At 35.2% G+C, this 18,926-nt stretch overlaps 1 protein-coding gene across 3 annotated transcripts in view; it reads right to left on the bottom strand.

Moving 5' to 3' along the window:
* The window catches only part of LOC136038489 (transcriptional coactivator YAP1-like), a 66,374-nt gene that overhangs the window by 9,846 nt on the left and 37,602 nt on the right, over positions 1 to 18,926 (bottom strand). For all 3 annotated transcript variants that reach the window (XM_065721573.1, XM_065721571.1, XM_065721574.1), the window contains exons 5-9: positions 17,662 to 17,756; positions 13,578 to 13,661; positions 10,445 to 10,642; positions 5,459 to 5,633; positions 1,557 to 1,648 (exon numbers count right to left, since the gene is read on the bottom strand). In XM_065721573.1, the coding sequence (XP_065577645.1) occupies positions 1,557 to 1,648; positions 5,459 to 5,633; positions 10,445 to 10,642; positions 13,578 to 13,661; positions 17,662 to 17,756 (644 nt within the window). The remainder of the gene's footprint in view (positions 1 to 1,556; positions 1,649 to 5,458; positions 5,634 to 10,444; positions 10,643 to 13,577; positions 13,662 to 17,661; positions 17,757 to 18,926) is intronic.

Genomic DNA, 18,926 nt, shown 5'->3' with positions numbered 1-18,926 from the left:
AAAATTAATTCACATATTTGTCAAAATTAGCTCAGTAATAAAAGTATTGGTGATTATTATCTGACACTAGTGCCAGTTCCTACACTTGCAATTTACTTATACTGTTTCGCCTGTCCATTGCTTTCCTCCTCTTTGACGTATGTGATGAAATGCTATTGGAAAGCAACACAGAAATTGGAAAATGTTTTAAAAATAGCTATGAAACAGTAGCTAAATTTTTTCGATCTTGAATTTAAACAGCAGCAATTGAATCACAACGAAAGCAATATTTTAATAAAAATATTTTAATATTTTAAATATTTTAATAAGACGACAATGAAAGCAATATTTTAATAAAATTAATGTCGGCTTTTAAGGGCTATAATGAGAGAAAGGTTGGTATGTCTAGGACACATTCTGCCGATGAAAGATGACAGGTTGCCAAAGAATACTCTTTTCTGCCAACCATCTAGAGCCAAGCGAAAAGCAGGTCATTCCCGAATTCGGTGGTAGGAGATCGTCAGGAAGGATTTAAGAGACACTGGAACATCTGGGGAGGGTGTAGAGAGCGAGGATTTAGAGAGATTGGGATGGAGAAGCGTGCGTAGTGTTGGCCTCAGGCGGATTGGTGATACAGTTAGTGGTTAGTAATAGTACTATGCATAGAAAAGGGCTGAAACATTGACCATTCTATGACAGAGAAATCCAAAATTTGAAGCGCAAATCCTTAGGTGATGAAAACTGTAATTATATATTAATATTATATTTTCGGAGTAATCAGTGTATATTTTTATACTTTTTATAAACTTCATATTTTGATTATATTTTTGAAGTCCGCACTAATAGCTCAAAAACAACTAAATTTTCGATGATATACACAAAAAATTTAACTTTTTTTGGTCATTATTTCTGTCGTATTTAGTTTTGATTATGTCATCCAGTTATATTTTGAGTTTTTTTTATGTTTGATAATGGATCATAAAAATAAAATTAATTATTATTATTATTTTGATATGAGTTTTTGGCCAAAATGTCCGTCAATCAGTTTTTTTTAATAAATATATATACTAGACCGTCAATTATAATAAAAAAATCACTATTTATTTTCTCGATATGATTATCCAATCAAATATGAAATACAAGGGTACGTGATGGGGAGGGGGATTGAAGCCCAAGACCCCCAGTGGATTTACATTACAAATAAGCGGCTAGTTTTAACAGCCTATACCATAAAAACGACTATTCGACTTGAACAATTAAACAATAAATTTATTTATTTAAACTATAATTATTTACCTCAAATATAGCTATTTAACTGTAAACTCTATTCTTAAATATTTATTTTAATTATTTAACCACGTTGTTTACTTTCACAATAAAACAAACTTTAAACTAAAAATTTGTTCAATTGTCATGTATATCTCTAGTCAGACAAATATGTTGACAAGTAAGCTAACCAACTGGTTTTTGGATAGGGCCATAAAGAAAAAACAAAGGCCATAACACATAAAGAAGGACATAACAAATAACCATTTTGAAACACAATAGCAACTTAAAATAAATAGCATTGATCATACCTCCAAGGTAGGCACCAGGTCATCGGTAGTATCCATGGCAGCAGGCATGCTAGTTTCCACCATGTCTGCATTGTTTACAGAGCTAGGTCCATCTACAGAAAGGGGGAAAAGGAAGCTTTGGAATTAAATATGAACAAACAAAATAAAATAAAAATCAACAAGAAAATAATTATAGCAAAAGAGGGAGTTGTTACAATATTACTGAAAAAAAAAAAAAAAACGGTAAAGAATACGGCACTAGACTTTACAGTTCCTACCGGCGGGGGTGATCTCCCTTTCATGATCCTTTAGCCAGAAAGTAAAATGGGGGGAACAGCCATAAAACGGACAGCGAGAATCAGAACGTATCAAAACTTGAAACAAAGAACAGAGCATTGTGCTCTCAGAAGACAAGCGACAGCAAGAATACGAATAAGTCAAAAATGAAAGCAAAAGAAACACATATTACGTTAGAAGAGCAATATTATCACAATGATCGATGCTAGCACACTGAGGCGCAAAACCCAGTACAAACCTACGAAGATGCCGTAAACTAGGCAAGTGTTAATTACAAATCAATGGGACCCTTCACCGTCATATGTATTCCCTGTAGAGCCCTCCAGTTTTACCGAGGTAAGAGTAGCAAACAAAGGTGATTCATTTGGAGGTTACTAGATAACACAAGATATTTATTTCAAAAAGATCACCATCACAAGCCCTCAAAGGGCCGAATTCGGACTTCGGAGTCGACTAACAAAGCAAACAAAGCAAAAAGCACTAATAATAATGAACAAAAAATTATGAGTCAAACAAAAAAAAATCGGTCAAACTAAACTTGAACAAATACAAGTCAGAAAAAAAGGGAAGGGGACAAAAAAAATCTAATAATACAGAAAAGAACAAGAAATAAACATATATATCTACAAATTAAAAGGGACACTAAAAAAAGTCCAAAAACTCACAAAAAAAGAACGAAGCATAAAACACACGAAAAACATATATGAATTAAAAGGGAAACTAAACCAAAACAGCGGGGGGCAAGCAAATTAGTGCAACGACCTAAAGCACCTCACATGAAAAAAGGGGGGGAGAAACTAGTTTGGTATTTTATTTATTTTTTCTGTGATGAAGGGGACAAAGGTTTTTTCATATCTGGAAGTAACGCAGTGAATGGGGGACAAAACTGGGATAGACTCAGAAACAGCTCGAGGCTGTCGTAATCTGGATGGTGAGTGACTTTTGGGGAAAATACTTGCCGTCCGAGGGTTCGTTATTGCATTTTTTGAAAAACGGAGGCACAACGACGACCTCCTTCGCTCAAGGGTTTCCAAACTAGCTTTTTTTAGGAGCAGAGAGTAAGGCACCTTGCCTTCTTTGAAAATTATTCACAAGGCTCTTTTTTGGATTGACTCAATTTTGTCTGATTCTTCACGGGAGATGCCAGGGTGCCAAACTGGACAAGCATATTCAAGATGCAGGCGGACTAAAGACGTGTACAACCTTAAGGAGTGAGAAGGGGGACGCTATATTTATTGTGATGTGATGATATAATGTTGTGATGATTCTTCTATTTCCTATAATTAATTATTCAAGTTCTAGAATTTTCAGTTTCTTACCTTCTATAATTCCGGCTCAGATAGACAAATTTGATATGCTGAGCTAGTATCTTTTAAAGTGTGTTTGTTAATAAGTGCATTATATAAAATAATTATTAGTTGTTCTTAGAACGGCATACCGTTCTAAGAACTATAAACATCGACAGGGCTAATGTCTGGGCCAGATTATAGTAACACTTGTAGATAAATACAACATTACGCACGATAAAAGCACCAATTATGCACGGCGTTTTTATTTTTCAAGTCTAACTTTCAAGCATAAAATTTTTTATTAACCAATCAGAGTCAAGAGTTAAGGCATAATTTTCAAAACTAGAAGAAATTGATGTTGGGAACATCAGTTTTTCAATCTGTAACAAGAGAATAGTTGCAAATAGATTAGTGCTCATACATGAGTCCGAAATGCTACGTTCTTTTGTTATTGGTTATTTCACTTATGAGAAGATATTCATCTTCAAAGTCATATACATAAATATCCGAACTCATGTATGTAATAACAAATCTTTTTGTTATTACAAATTTTTTTAATTTTTAAAATTTTTTAGACTGTCTGAAAGCATAACTGTCTGTTACTCGCCAAATTGTTGAATTTTTAGACAATTTTTTTGTCTAAAAGGCGATTTTTTAGACAAATGGTAGCAATAAAATAGCTTTCATGGTCATCATCTATGATCCTAACGCACGACTCCTTAAATTAAAGGACTCCATTAAGGAGTCTTTTAATGGAACCATGTAAGTTAATAAGGTTTTTCATAAAGTTTAATACCCTAAAGTTTGTCCCGTTCACACAAAGATTTCACCCTTTTTATTTTACAGCAATTTTTTCGTCGCAAATAACCGAAGTTCATCAAACATGGAGCTGAGAAAATCATCTTCTTAAGTTTTTTTTTCCTTTTAAAAAGTTAGTTTTAAATCAAAACATTTTTCAGTCTAATCTGCAAAATATCGAAACAAGTAGACACGATAATATGTATAAGACCTTGTTAATATACTACGTATATGTCATTTATTTGAAATTCCTCAGAGGTCTTCTGTTATTGAATGAACTTTGCTTACTTTTTTGAAAAATCAAACAGTTTTTTTTGGAAGGGGCGCTGGATTTCCCAGCATTAAAAACAAAGATCACAAATTAAATTAAAAAAAACAAACAAGTTTTTTCAAATGAAAGTAAGGGGCACAATTAAAACTTAAAACAAACGGAAATTATTACGTATATGAGGGAGTTCGCCCTCTCGTCAATATCCCACTCTTTACGTATAAAGTTCTTTTTTTAGTACTTTCAAAAGAGCTATTTATTCTAATTAAACGAACTTTGTGATTCAGAGGTCATTCTTAAAGAATTGCAATGAAATTCGAACTTCTCTGGAATATAACAGCTGTATGTGGGAGCTCATGATAAAATAAATTCTTCATATGGTGAAGTCTTGAAGTGTCAGCAATGACAAGATTCCTCAACAACCTTTAGAAAGTCCGAAGTTTAATATTGCCTAGCCTATTAACATATAGCCTATTAACATAACATATAACATAGCCAACTTTCGACATTCAAAGTATTTTTTTTTTCCTGTTTCGCCTGCTCATTATTCATAAGCTTCACATCCCTAAAATCAGCTTTATCCCGGTCAAAGTATCACTCAAGCGGTCCCCTCCTCCTCGTCTTTGAATCCAAATTAATAGCGGATTTTATCACATAATCAGGGGATGTGCAGTAAAATTAATATTTACAATTCAGCATTATTAGTAATATCAGCTTTTTCTCGTCTAGCCCCCTGACTAAACAACTAAGTTCCTGTATCCCGTTACCGATGTTAGTGTTTCCGTTACAAAAGGGTTCTATTCCACACCAGTAACAGATGCGGATCTAAGTAGCTTGTCCGAGGTAACGGATACGTCAGAGGCTTAAAAAAGAGAGACGGCGGACCAAAAATTACATTAATAACATTCATGTCGACTTATTTGTATCAAACACACGTATGAAATATAATTTTTATTTTTTATTTTTTACCTGCTTGACCGATGGTTCACGAAGCGGTCTCCTGATTCTCTACAGGGTTGACCAAACAGCGAATAGAAGGGACAAAACCGAAAAAAGACCCATTAAACTCATGTTGAATTATTTGGACCAAATTAATGTTTAATAAAACTAACTCATTTTTAATAGCGATTTTCTTGTCAAAAAATTTTTTTTTTTTATTTTAGTTTTGTATTAGCCTTATTTTCAGCATTCGTTATTTCAACAAAATAATTATTTTACAGGTATGATATTTTATTTATTTTCAGTTTTGTCTTCAACCAAAGAGCACTTACTTAAATCAGTGTCAATGCTATGATCCATAGTATCATCAATGCTTGCCAAAAAATCTTCTGGGGTATGGGGCATACTATAATTGGCTGTCATGCCCAAACCTGAGTCAGTTGATTCTTGTCTTGCATGAGGATAATCTTGAGAAGGGCTAGCTACTTGGGCAATGGGTGAACCAACCTAGGAAGAAGGTATTATGATTAACAATGTTGTATACCCAATATATACCAATACTCTCATGTTATGAATGAACAGAAAAAAACTGGTGTCTGCCGGGAAAACATGAACTTTAATGCAGTAAAGTGTTTCAAATGAAAAAAAGAAACCTAATTTGTGTAGGCTATAAGAATTCCAAAGGAAAATATAACCTAAAAAAAACAAAGGCAAAAAACGAATATACGACGGCGAGATAACAAGTGTAAAGGGCTAATGTCTGGGCAAGATTATAGTAACACTTGTGGATAAAATCAAAATTACGCATGAAAAAAGCACCAATTATGCATGGCGTTCTTTATTTTTAAAGTCTAACTTTCAAGCACAATTTTTTTTATTAACCAATCAGAGTCAAGAGTTGAGGCATAATTTTCAAAACTAGAAGAGATGGATGTTTGGAGCATCAGTTTTCCAATCTGTAACAAGAGAATAGTTGCAAATAAATTAGTGCTCGTACAAGAGTCCGAAGTTCTGCTCCTATGCATATTTGTGGCGCATGCAGAACTGATTTCGTGTCTCTGGATATACGGCTAGAGACTGGAGAACTACATGCACCTAAGGACGGTTGGGTTAGTAGCCCTCTTCCTACAACTGATTGCTACAAAAGGAACTAAAAAAGCCTCGAATACCTCACCCACTTTCCCTATTGGACTGCCAAAGGACGCACCCTTTCGAGCATCGCTGACCAACATAAATGTTGCCACCTGGAATGTATTGATACTGAACCAGTCTGTTTCAAAGCTTCTCTTAGCGACAGAATTAAAAAGATACAAAGTGACAACTGCCAGAATAGCAGAAACTCATCTCATTGAAAGCGGTAAAGAAGACATTGGAGAAGGACGGACACTGTTCCAGTCTGGCGGATCTCAAAGAGGAGGGGGAGTCGATTGTTCTCAACAGCTTTGCTCGGAAGGCTTTACTGTCATTCAAGCCTATTTCATCACGTCTACTGAGAGCAAGAATCGATGGCAAGCACAGGAAGATAACTATTCTTACTTGCCATGCACCATTAAACAAACTGTTGACGAAACAAAGGACGACATCTATACGTTACTGTCCTCTAAGCTCTCCATTGTGGCGCCAAATGACTACCTATTAGTTCTAGGAGATTTTAAAACAAGAGCTAAGAGCTCATATGGCACTCGTGACGAAGTCGGAAAAGTCAAGAGCTCATGTGACATGAGCTCTAGCAAAATTCTAAGAATCAATAGCTTAATTTAAAAGGGAAATCAGAGGCTTATTGCCTCTGTCGCTTAATGTCGGTCGGAATTTAAAATAAGAGCTCTGAGACATGAGGTCCTTCTAAATATCAAAATTCATTGAGATCCTATCACCCACTCGTAAGTTAAAAATACCTCATTATTCCTCTCCCTTCAGCCCCCCCCCCCAGATGGTCGAATCGGGTAAAACGACTTTATCAAGTCAATTTGTTCAGGTCCCCGACACTCCTACCAATTTTTCATAGTACTAGCACGTCCAGAATTCGCACCGAATTCGCCAGAGCACTGTGCCCCCTAACTCCCCCAAAGAGAGTGGATCCAGTCCGGTTTCATCAAGCAAGTATCTACGACATTTGCTTATTCTACAAACCAAGTTTCATCCCGATCTCGCCACTCTTAGCATTTTCCAAGATTTCCGGTTTCCCCCTCCAGCCCCCCCCCCCAATGTCACCAGATCTGGTCGGGATTTAAAACGAGAGCTCTGAGACATGGGTTCCTTCTAAATATCAAATTTAAAAATATCTCACGAACGGTCACCCGTTCTTAAGTTTAAAACACATAAATTTTTACCTACTCTCCCATTACCTAATTTTCCGAATTAAAACCCTCTCCAACTCTCCCAAAGAGAGCGAATTCAGTCCGGTTATGTCAATCACCTATCTAGGACTTGTGCTTATTCTTCCCACCAAGTTTCATCCTGATCTCTCCACTTTAAGCGTTCTCCAAGATTTCAGGTCCCCCCCCGCAACTCCCCCAATGTCACTTTATCCGGTCGGGCTTCCAAATAAGAGATCTTAGTTACGTCGTCCTTCTAAATATGAAATTTCATTAAGATCAGATCACTCCTTCGTAAGTTAAAAATACATCAATTTTTCTATTTTTTCAGAACTAAGCCTCCCCCCAGCTCCCCCGAAGAGAGCAAATCCGTTCCGGTTATGTTAATCACGTATCTAGGACTTGCGCTTATTTTTTCCACCAAGTTTCATCCCGATCTCTCAACTCTAAGCATTTTCCGAGATTTTTGGTTCCCCCCTCCAACTCCCCCCAATCTCACCGGATCCGGTCGGGATTTAAAATAAGAGCTCTCAGGACACGATATCCATCTAAATATCAAATTTCATTAAGAACCAATCACCCGTTCTTAAGTTAAAAATACCTCATTTTTCTAATTTTTTCGAATTAACCGTCCCTCACCCCCCCCCCCCCAAGAGGGTCTAATCGGGGACTATTTCTAATTTAATCTAGTCTATTCACTGATACCCCTGCCAAATTTCATCGTCGTAGCTTATCTGGAAGTGCCTAAACTAGTAAAACCGGGACCGACAGACCAACAGAATTTGCGATCGCTATATGTCACTTGGTAAATACCAAGTGCTATAGCCAGTATCGATAACATCTCTGGTCTTTACGTTACAGATGCTGCAGCCGTGACAGTGAATACATTGAATGATAATGGTAAAAGGCTGTTAAATTGCTGCATCACCCACGCCCAATCAGTCACAAATTCACGGTTTGTGAGAAAAGACATTGTGAAGTACACATTGTACAGTAACGATGACAAGAAAAAAGATGCTCGACTTCACTAATATTAGACGACGCTGGCTCTTGTCTGTCCAGAACTGCCACTCATACTGCGGTACCGAGCTCGACAATCCCTATTACCGTCTGGTTCCTGCAAGGATTAAACTTAGACCTCGGGCAAAAAAGAGCAACTCCTCTTCCTCCAAGAAAATGGAATCTTTCGATTGCAGTACGATCCCTTCGCGAGGGGTATATGATTGAAGTTTTAACGACTTTGAGGTGATCCTACGGTGTTCAGAAAGCAACTCAGCGTGGAAAACTTTTAAGAATAATTTTCTCACAACAGCAACAGAAGTAGTGGACTCAAAGCAGCGAAAAAAAGAAAGATAAGATCAGCAGCCAGACACTAGAAGCAATCGAGCAGAAGACGGCGAGCGAGACTATCAGAGGATATGACGCTCAATAGACAGCTCAACAAATAGCGGAATTATATGCTCCACAAAGACAAGAAAGACTTTATAGCGGGCAAAGTCACTGAGCTCAAGTTAGCTGCCCAAAAGAAAGACATTCGCATAACATTCAAGATCCTTTGTGAGCTGACCAGCCAACAGACCATGACATCCACAAGCCCGAAAGCAGCGAATGGAGAAACAATATACGATCAGTCACAATGTGTAGGTCTATGGGAGAAACACTTCAATGACCTACTAAATTTCTATCTTCCTCGTGGTATTGACTCAGGCTCGTCACCTGAGGCTCGACGAATACATCTTACAGTTGATATTCAACAACATCTGGTGCAACTGAAGCAACCGTCAGAAAGGAAAAAAGGAATCCTTGTGCCAGTGTTCAAGCACAAGGACAGCAAGACAGACTGCAGCAACTACCGCGGTATTACCCTACTGTCTGTTCCTGGAAAGCTTTTTGCGATGTTGTTGCTGAAACACACAACAAGTTTTCTACACGCTTTGCGCCGCTCTCAACAAGCCGGGTTCATGTCAAGAAGATCGATAAATAGCAGATGCATACAGTTAGACAGATTGTTGAGAAGACATTAAAAAAAAGCGCATATAGCTTTCGTTGACTTCCGTTCTGCCTTCGATTCTGTAGGCAGACAATCCCTCTTGACAAGATAGGCCAAACTCTTGAGTTACTTTTGTAGTTTGATGAAGGTAGCTTCAAATTGTAAATGTTAAATAATTGTATATTATATGTTTTAGGTTAATCTATTTTAGTTTTCTATATTTTTTTTATTTAGCTTTATTATATTTTTTTTTTTAGCTTTAGTTTTTTTTACACTGACGCCTTGTTAGATACGGACGAAATATTCGTTTGATTTATTTTTCTGTTTTTCTTCATTTTCATTTACTGGCCATAGACCAGCTTTTCGTCTTTATATTTATTTCTTTGTGTTTTTTTTGTCATGGCTGGCCAGTTCGGCTTTAGATCTCTTATGTGATAATATATTTACAAAGGTTGAAAGCCCAAGAACGTGATTGGCGAGAGTCAAAGGTCTGAGCATGCAGGGAAAGGCGACAAATAGCCATCAAGGTAGTCTTATGTTATATTCTATATATATATATATATATATATATATATATATATATATATATATATATATATATATATATATATATATATATATATATATATATATATAAAATTTCCCCAAACACAAACAATCAAAATCTCGGGATAGCCATTTAAAAAGATCCGGAAATTATGTCTTTGAGGATGACAACGCCCCCACAGTCCTAAGGACAAGGGTTGTAAGTTATGCCGTGGGGGCATAGAAGGTTTTTATAGAAAGGGTGGTCCTATAAACTTCAGAAGGGGGCTCATTGGATTAGTAATCAGAAGATCTAGTGGCTTTTTTAAATACAATTTTAAATGCAAGTGAAAAAATAGATCAAATAATGTGGTAATTATACTGATCTTAACGAACTGTGGGTCTTGGACTATAAAACATAAAATAAAAGCGAAGTAAAAGCAGAAGGTAGTAAAGCATCATGAAAAGCAAAATAAAATATCATGTACTTGTTGTCCAGAAGCCACTCCTCTTTGTATCAATTGGATGGAAGCAGTTTGTTGTTGTTGCAAAGCGGAGTTAGTTCCAACAGTGGAAGATGATTGCTGTCCACTCACGGTTTGTTTGAGGTTATTTATGAGTGAGGGTGGTGAGGCAACGGTTGAATGGTTTTCTTGATGACGAATCTTTCCTTGCTCTCTTGCCATCTACAATTGGTTGAATCTTAATAAAACAATTTTACAAACTATGAAAATATAAACAGTTAGCTCTGATGGAAGTAAAGAACACAATTAAAACTTAAACCAAACATTAATGATTGCTTCCCACCTAACACAGTATGTAACTAGTAAAACTAGTGCAAATAAAAATACTAGTGTAATTATTTGCACTAGTTTTACTAGTTACACTAGTATTTTTATTTGCACTAGTTTTACTATTAAGAAACCAGAAAACGATTTGCCCGCATCGTTTAAAACGCCAAATCAAAAAAGACAAAATATAGTCATCTTCTATTGATGAGAGGATATGTTGCCAAAAATTCTGATTTAGCAATGCGTCTGGGGCAAACAAACAGCGAGAAGGGATGAGAAATATTTCAAATTCACACCAACACATTTTTGGGCAGGAGAAGGGGGCCTGGCTACTATTTTCCGATATTTGCGGCTGGTTCCTTCAGCCACACCCATGGGAGGGGAAAGGAGAGAATCCCATTTCAAAGAAATCAATTTGAAGTTCCGATTCTCTGTTCCCCTTATGTGAGAGCAAACCCCGAGGGGAGGACCCTCTCAAATACACTCTGTTATATATTCGTGATTTCTGTCTTCCTTTATGTCGGGGCAAACCCTGACAAAATATTGAAAAATATTAAAAAGCGAAATTACGGAAAGCTTCAAAGATGAAAGTAAGATGGAAGAAGTAAGATGGAAGTAAGATGAATGACTGTGAGATTCATATGCGCAGAATCTCTTTCAGGGGGGGAGTAGGGGGGTACGCAACTTTAAAAAAACAAACTTATAAGACATTACGGGAACAATCACAAGAATGTCAAAAATTTTGAAGAACCAGGTCAAGGCGCAATCCCCTTCCATGAATACGGATTAAATAATTTAGCAATGGAAGTGATGCAAAACCTGACTTTGGTAACACAGAACATAAATTTAAAGAAGAAAAAATCAAATTATAAATGGATATTTTTTCTCATTACTATATTGTAGTGGTTCGCTGACCGTTAATTCAATTCTCAAGACATGTGAAAAATTTCCCGGCACGCTTGAAAAGATCTTACAACACAGCAGCTGAGAATTACCATCACATAGTACACATCTCAATGCACAATTTGATCAGCTAACACCACCATCAACACTTAGTTCCAAAATATACCAAAAGTAAAAAACAGTAAGAAAAGAGACACACCAACTTAAAGGTACAAGGTATAAAGCAGAAGGAAAGTTGTTGGAAAGCAAACCAAAGTATAAAAAAGAAAAAAAAAGACAGAAACAAAACGAAAGTTTTTGCTTACAAGACCATAATTCCATTTTTACAAAGAACAGCAAAACAAAAACCTCCACAAAAAAGGAAAAGCTAAGCCAATTAAAATTTTACACTGGAAAGTGTGGGATTTAATGATGCCACTTCAGAAGATGAGATCAGAATAACTTAGTTTGGAGGCCCCACCTGGGGTTTTAGGGCCTAAGCCTATCGTACTAATATATAGACATGTTACAGCTTTTTGGACCAAAATTATTCATGAAACAGTCCCCAATACAAGAACAACTTATTGATATTGGAATTACGCCAGAAACTGCATAGAGGATCCAAGTGGGGGAGGGGGCAAATAATATTTGTTTAGACTAAGTGCTGATACCTTATTTATTCTTTTTCTAACTTTTTATTTATCAAGAAAACATACCGACAACTATTATTGTTACTTTAACATTAGATTGTTACTTTAACATTTGGACGGCACATACAAAGGTTATTACCTTTGTACATGCCGTCCAAAGGGGGTCTAATGTTAAAGAGGGAGGAGCAGGTTCTACTAGAGAAGTGGTTCTCAAACTGTGGTACGCGTGCCCCTTGGGGGTACGCACAAATTTTTAGGGGGTACACGGCCGGCCAACAAAAACAAACAAAAAACCCTTTAACTCTAGGATTGCCAATTTTAGCTATAGTTTACTTAGTACCAGTAACTGAGAAGGGGTACCTAAAATGTTTTGTGGGTAAAAAGGGTACAGTGTCAAAATAAGGTTAAGAACCACTGCTCTAGAGGTCCACAATCCCCCCAAACGTCAAGATTTTCGATTAATTCTTAAGAACACAACAAACTAAAATGAGTAAGCTAAATAGATGAACTATATAAACAAATAAAATACCGTTACTATATAAATAAATAAAACAAACTAATAAAATAAATTAATAAGAAAATGTTTAGAAAAAGTGTACAGTAAATAAGAATAGTACCTATACTTATAAAACGAAATGAAAATATAGAAAAAGGCATAATATTTCAAACAAAACAGCAGAAAATAAAAAGTCTTTTATTCACTAATAATAATACAAGACTGAATATTTCGGCTTGACGTCCGAAAGTCATTATCAACAGGAATAAAAAAACAAAAAAAAAACAACAAAAAAGACAAACAGAAAACTTCACAAAAACTTAACAAAAAACCTTTAAAAAACATCAAAAATTTGTTTATATGCATTTTTGTTAAGTTCTTACGAGTCGAAAAAAATTTTTAAGGAGGGATTTCTAACAGACAAAAGACAAACAAAACTAAATTAAACAAAACATATGTACAAGCTTTTAATAATTCAAACAGTGGTAATGCAAAACGTAACTGCGGTAACACAAAGCATACATTTTAAAGAAAAAGAAAATGAAATTACAAATTGTTATTTTTGTGAATTTTCATCGTTTGTGTTTTTGCCTTCTCTTTAATTGTTCTGTTTAATGTAGCTTATTTTTGTTTGACTTTTTTTCATGACTTTTGACTTTTTTCTTGTAATTACAATTTGTGAAAAGAAACACCATTTTATTCATTGTATTATTTGAAATATTATACCCGTTTTCCTATATTTTCATTTCGTTTTATTTGTAAATGGAAAGCCAGTGTAGTCTAGTAAATTATTTAACAGTACCTGTTGCATAATAAGCTGCTGTCGTTCTCTGAGGCGCTCTCTCTCATTTTGCAACCGCTGAAGACGCAACTTTTGCTGTTGTTGCTACAAATAGAAAAAGTTATTTACTAAGGATTACCAAACAAGCCCAAACATGTAAAAGTAATATTTAATGTCAAAATCGAATATATTCTGCCCCGAGCAATTCTATCGATACTTAAAGCAGTCTGTCAGACAAAAAAAAAGAAAAAAAAAAAAAAAAAAAAAAAAAAAAAAAAAAAAAAAAAAAAAAACCTGAAGAACAAAAAAAAAAAAAAACCTGAAGAACAAAAACAGAAAAACGAAGATCGTGAATGACGTTTTATAAGGCCAATAAAAATACAAGACCAATATTCCGGGAAGACAAGCGCTTCCTCTTATAGCACCGAAGAAAGGAAGTCCTCCCGAAATAGTTTGTCCTCTGGGGAGTTTGTCCTACCGAATTAGTTATCCTACCGTAATAGTGTTTTGTCTCGTATTTTCGTTGGCCTCATAAAACCCCATTCTCGGTCTACATTTCTTGATTTGTTATTCTTTGTTATGGCAAGCTAAGGGTATCTCCAGCGGATACCCTTTTGTGAGGATAGAAGAAACACACCCTGCCCTCGGGAAATTTAACAGGCTTTGCTGCTAGCAATAAATAATCACATGAAAGTTACCAGAAAAGTGAATATATATTATTTAAGCATTTCAAATGATTTTGTGATGAATTCCAAATTCCTTCTCTTTATAAGATATATATTCTTTACATTCCCGTCAAGACCCACGATTTAAGATTAAAACGAAATCAAATTTAGAAGAATAAAATCTATCATAAAAAGTGACAATTTACCATTAGGATGAACGGAAGAGAGAAGAGCTTTACTACTTATGGTTTTTAATTAAATAGACACCCAAAACGCATTTCATGACCGTTAAAAAATGACAACAAAAGGTAGCCCTCGAGCTAGAATTACTAAAAAATGTTTGCCCTGATACTTTTTTTTTACCCGCCAATACATTTAAAAGCAAACAAGACCTAAATATACAAACACTTCACAGATAGAAGCACTTCACTTTATTAAGACAAGAACAAGGACACTTGTGAGAAAAATAGCTCACTGTAAATATACGATTCAGCTACGCTCTTTTCAATCACCGAATAAAATTTATATCGCGTTATGAACCCAACAACAAACAAACAGATAGTTAATAAATGATAAAAAAAGAAAGAAGAAGAAGAATATTCACAAAAAATGCTTCCGATAAACCAAATAAAGGAGAAAAAGAGAACTTTAGAAAAACAAACGGCTAAATCGGGATTAGGATCAAAATAACTTTTTTGGGAGGGGGTCAAACCACGAGAAAATCATCTTTTAGTATACCATTTTTCTATATTTCAAGACAGATCCTTCAATCACACCCAAGAGGTACAACTTATCATAACTACCAGTAACGACAACAAGAGGATTAATAACTCCATATACTCGTCCAAGATGAGAGACTACGACGGTTCTTGCAATGCCTATAATATTAAGCACGGATTATCGTGTAATCGGATAATCGTATTATACGTTCATCGTGTTATCGGACTTCATTGCGCTACTTTCTTTAAATAGGGTTTATTTGGCCAATATTTGTTGCCTTTATATGAACCAACTGTCGATGATAGTTGAATTAAAATCAAGTAGTTGTGGGCTTCAAGCCATGGCTAATTGTAGAAAAAGCCAGGACAGATAGTCCGAGTGAGCGCCAGGCAAATCTGGCATAAGCTCTTATTAGGATTGTATAAAAATGATGTCAGTTCATTTGTTGATAGATAAGTCTATCTATCACCCATCCATGCGTCATTCATAGAGCAGAACTAAGGTAGATAGTCACAGAACTAAGGGATGAAAGAATTGGATTGATTTTGGGTTGATGCGTGACGGACAATGTCCACTGGACTTGTATACAAAATCTGGGACTGAATTGACTTGGACTCACAGACAAACAAGTAAAAACTTTGCCGCTTGTAGTCTAAAGGTGGAATACGGTGTCATAGGATTGACACATGACCAACAAGTTCTCTGGACTCGCAGACAAACGGTGAAACCTATAGTTTTCCAAGTATTTGATTGAATGGCATGGGTGAACGGCGGGAGTAAGTATGACTCTTGGACAAATACTTATTTGTTAGCTTTTAGAAAACCACGCATAAGAGATAATGATAAAGCCATAAAATAGGCTAACTTTTGTACATAGGATGGGGTAATATCTAGCTCCTTTAGGGAGAAGGGGGCGAGGGCTGGGACACAATGGCAACAATTACTAAAAATAGGAAGAGCATTTAATGGAAAACCTACTGATATATTACTTTTTCTATCTTACTCTAATCTATAATACACTTTAACCAAAAGTTTAGTGTAACAATCAAGCTGTAATAATCTAAATTGTTAGTGTAACAATCTAAAAGTTTAGTTGTAACAATCAATTAGTGTACAATCAAGGTAGACCAAAATGCAGGCAGATAACAAGACAACTATAAGACAACTGTTTTTTAAAGAGAGTACAGCCGTTATTGATCCAGCAAAGAATTCAAGTTGTAGAATCGGACTTCAACTCAGACCATTTAACAGCAAATTCTCTTTGGCTTCAAGCATAATAACATTTTCAATTTAAATCTTTTGAAAGGCAATCGGTAAATAAAATACTGGTTTTTACCTATTTTCATTTTCTTGTTTACCTGTTTTCTTATTTTAAACACTCATTACACAAATACAACTTGAGCGTAAAGTTCAGGGTGGCAGTCTATTATTACAGATGCTATTTTAGATTAACTATTTACTTTAAATAAGCTTGACTTCACGAGACAATGGATTTACTATTTATATTATAGAACGTAGAAAACTTCGAAGACCATACTGCCTTTCCATGACGAAAGTAAAACAGTTCAAAATAGGGATGAAACCTTTTAATTGACAGCGAAAATATATAAAAATTATTTAACTGGATATTTCGAACACATATACAGTGTTCATCATCAGCAGTAAAAACAGTTTTACTGCTGATGATGAACACTGTATATGTGTTCGAAATATCCAGTTAAATAATTTTTATATATATTCACTGTCAATTAAAAGGTTTCATCCCTATTTTGAACTGTTTTACTTTTATTATAGAACACTGTATTTATACACTATATTCAGTAAAGAGAAGGAAAAGGAAGGAGAAGTTCACCAAAGACATTTGTTAAAGGAAAAGAAAAAAGAAAAGGAAGGAGAAGTTCAGCAAAGACGTTTATTAAAGGAAAGAAAAAAAGGAAAGGGAAAAAGAAAAGGAAAGAGAAGTTCATCAAAGACATTTGTTAAAGGAAAGGAAAAAAGTAAAAGGAAAAAAGTAAAAGAAAAGGGAAGGAGAAGTTCAGCAAAGATGTTTGTTCAAGGAAAGGAAAAAAAAGCAAAAAGAAAAGGAAGGAGAAGTTCAGCAAAGACAATTTGTTAAAGGAAAGGAAAATGGGAAAAGGGAAAAAGAAAAAGAAGGTGAACTTCAGCAGATATTTGTTAAAGGAAAAGAAAAAAGGAAATAGAAAAGGAAGGAGAACTTCAGCAAAGACAATTTGTAAAAGGAAAGGAAAATAGGAAAAGGGAAAAAGAAAAAGAAGGCGAACTTCAGCAGATATTTGTTACAGGAAAGGAAAAAAGGAAAAAGAAAAGGAAAAGGAAGGAGATGTTCAGCAAAGACGTTTGTTATTTTTGTAAGCTTCTGTTTTAATTGGATACATTGGAAAATCCCTTAAAATTGGTTAAATTTTTATACTGAAATCAAAGACATGCAAAAGAATGTATTTTGGAAGGAGGGTAGGAAGGTGTCACAAGCCCAAGGTTTTCTAACTGCTTTCTTGCCCGATTGAAATACAAAAAGGAGAGCAGAAGGAATGAGAGGCTGCTTAAAAATTGCAAGACAGCACTTAACAAAAACTTACAGGCAAAATATAATTTTAAGTTGAAAAACAAGTCGTTAACTGGACTTGGCGGCTTTTGCAGACCTGTTTTCATGTCATACTAGGCCTATGAAAAAAGGAAAGCAACAAGATGAATTTCCAAACCTGCTGAGATTGAGCTGTACTGACTGTCGGAGAGCTGGATGTTTGATTGAGCATCGCTGGATTCACAACCATTGGCGGTTTTTGTAGATGCTGAGCTGTGGGTACAATGAAAGATATTATACATATACCTTAAATTTCACGATTATAAATACAAATAAATTAGCAACGGCCACATGACCAAATTCATTTAGCACTTTATCTAGAAATCCAGTTGAGGAGGGAGGTAGAACTAAAATTACTAGAGATTCTAGGGTGGACTTTCGCTTACTTTTGTGCAGTTTTCACTTAAATTTTTGCTTGTTTGTCAGGAAACAAGAATTCAAAATGTCAAAATAGTTACATAAATGTGCATTTTATAATGGCAAATGTATGACTTATGAAGATTTATTTCGTCAAAATTGAAATCAAACAACAGGTATGGGAGGGATGCAGCTTGGACCTCGAAAACCCCCAGGTACACCCATGTATAAAAACAACCCAAAATGTGCCCAAGGCTCACCACCCCTCTATCAAAACACTGAGCATATACCATACATCTATTATCTGAATAATAGACATTGGATACCAGATAATATTGAAAAGGCAGTGCACTACAAAAGCAGCCGAACAAGAACTGCACAGCTAACAAGAATTGCGGTATTGTTACTGCTGCTATTAGAGTTGCTATATACAGAGATTAATTTAAAATCTTCTTCTAGAAAAGAAGTTTTTCAAATAAAAGTAAAGATGTCCATAATCTTCCAATCGTTAAATAATCTCCGAAGCGTAAAACTACCACAAATCACAGAAATTACAATAAATAACCGAGTCAAACTAAAAGCGAGCAAAAATTAACATGAGTAGGGCTGAGAACCCCCATGCCTTCTTAAGAACCGAAAATAATTTATTAATTGCAGAATACATTTTAAATGTTTTTATTTTTTTGATTTTAATAAATAAAAAATTATCAAAACCTTAAGGAATAAATATTAGTATATGTATATTGAACTGACAATCCACTGTCATTTTTTTTTCTTCAGTAAGGTGCATTCACATACCAAACTGTTCATAAGATATTGCTGTAACGCCCTTTTGACAAACTGTATACTGACGGCATGTTTTGATTCAATTCAGCCTCCCCCCTCAAAATTCTCTGACAATTTCACCTTCATACCCTTAGGAACAGTTGCAATAGTAGTCACTGTAGTAGTATTAGTGTTACTAGTAGTAGTATCAATAGTAACAGCGGCAGTACTAGCAGCAGAAGTAGTATTAATGTATTCCCT

The sequence above is a fragment of the Artemia franciscana genome, chromosome 18 (assembly GCF_032884065.1).
Source record: "Artemia franciscana chromosome 18, ASM3288406v1, whole genome shotgun sequence".
NCBI classification, from domain to species: domain Eukaryota; kingdom Metazoa; phylum Arthropoda; class Branchiopoda; order Anostraca; family Artemiidae; genus Artemia; species Artemia franciscana.
Note: the sequence above shows the minus strand (reverse complement) of the source record. Positions and strands in the feature narration are given on the sequence as shown.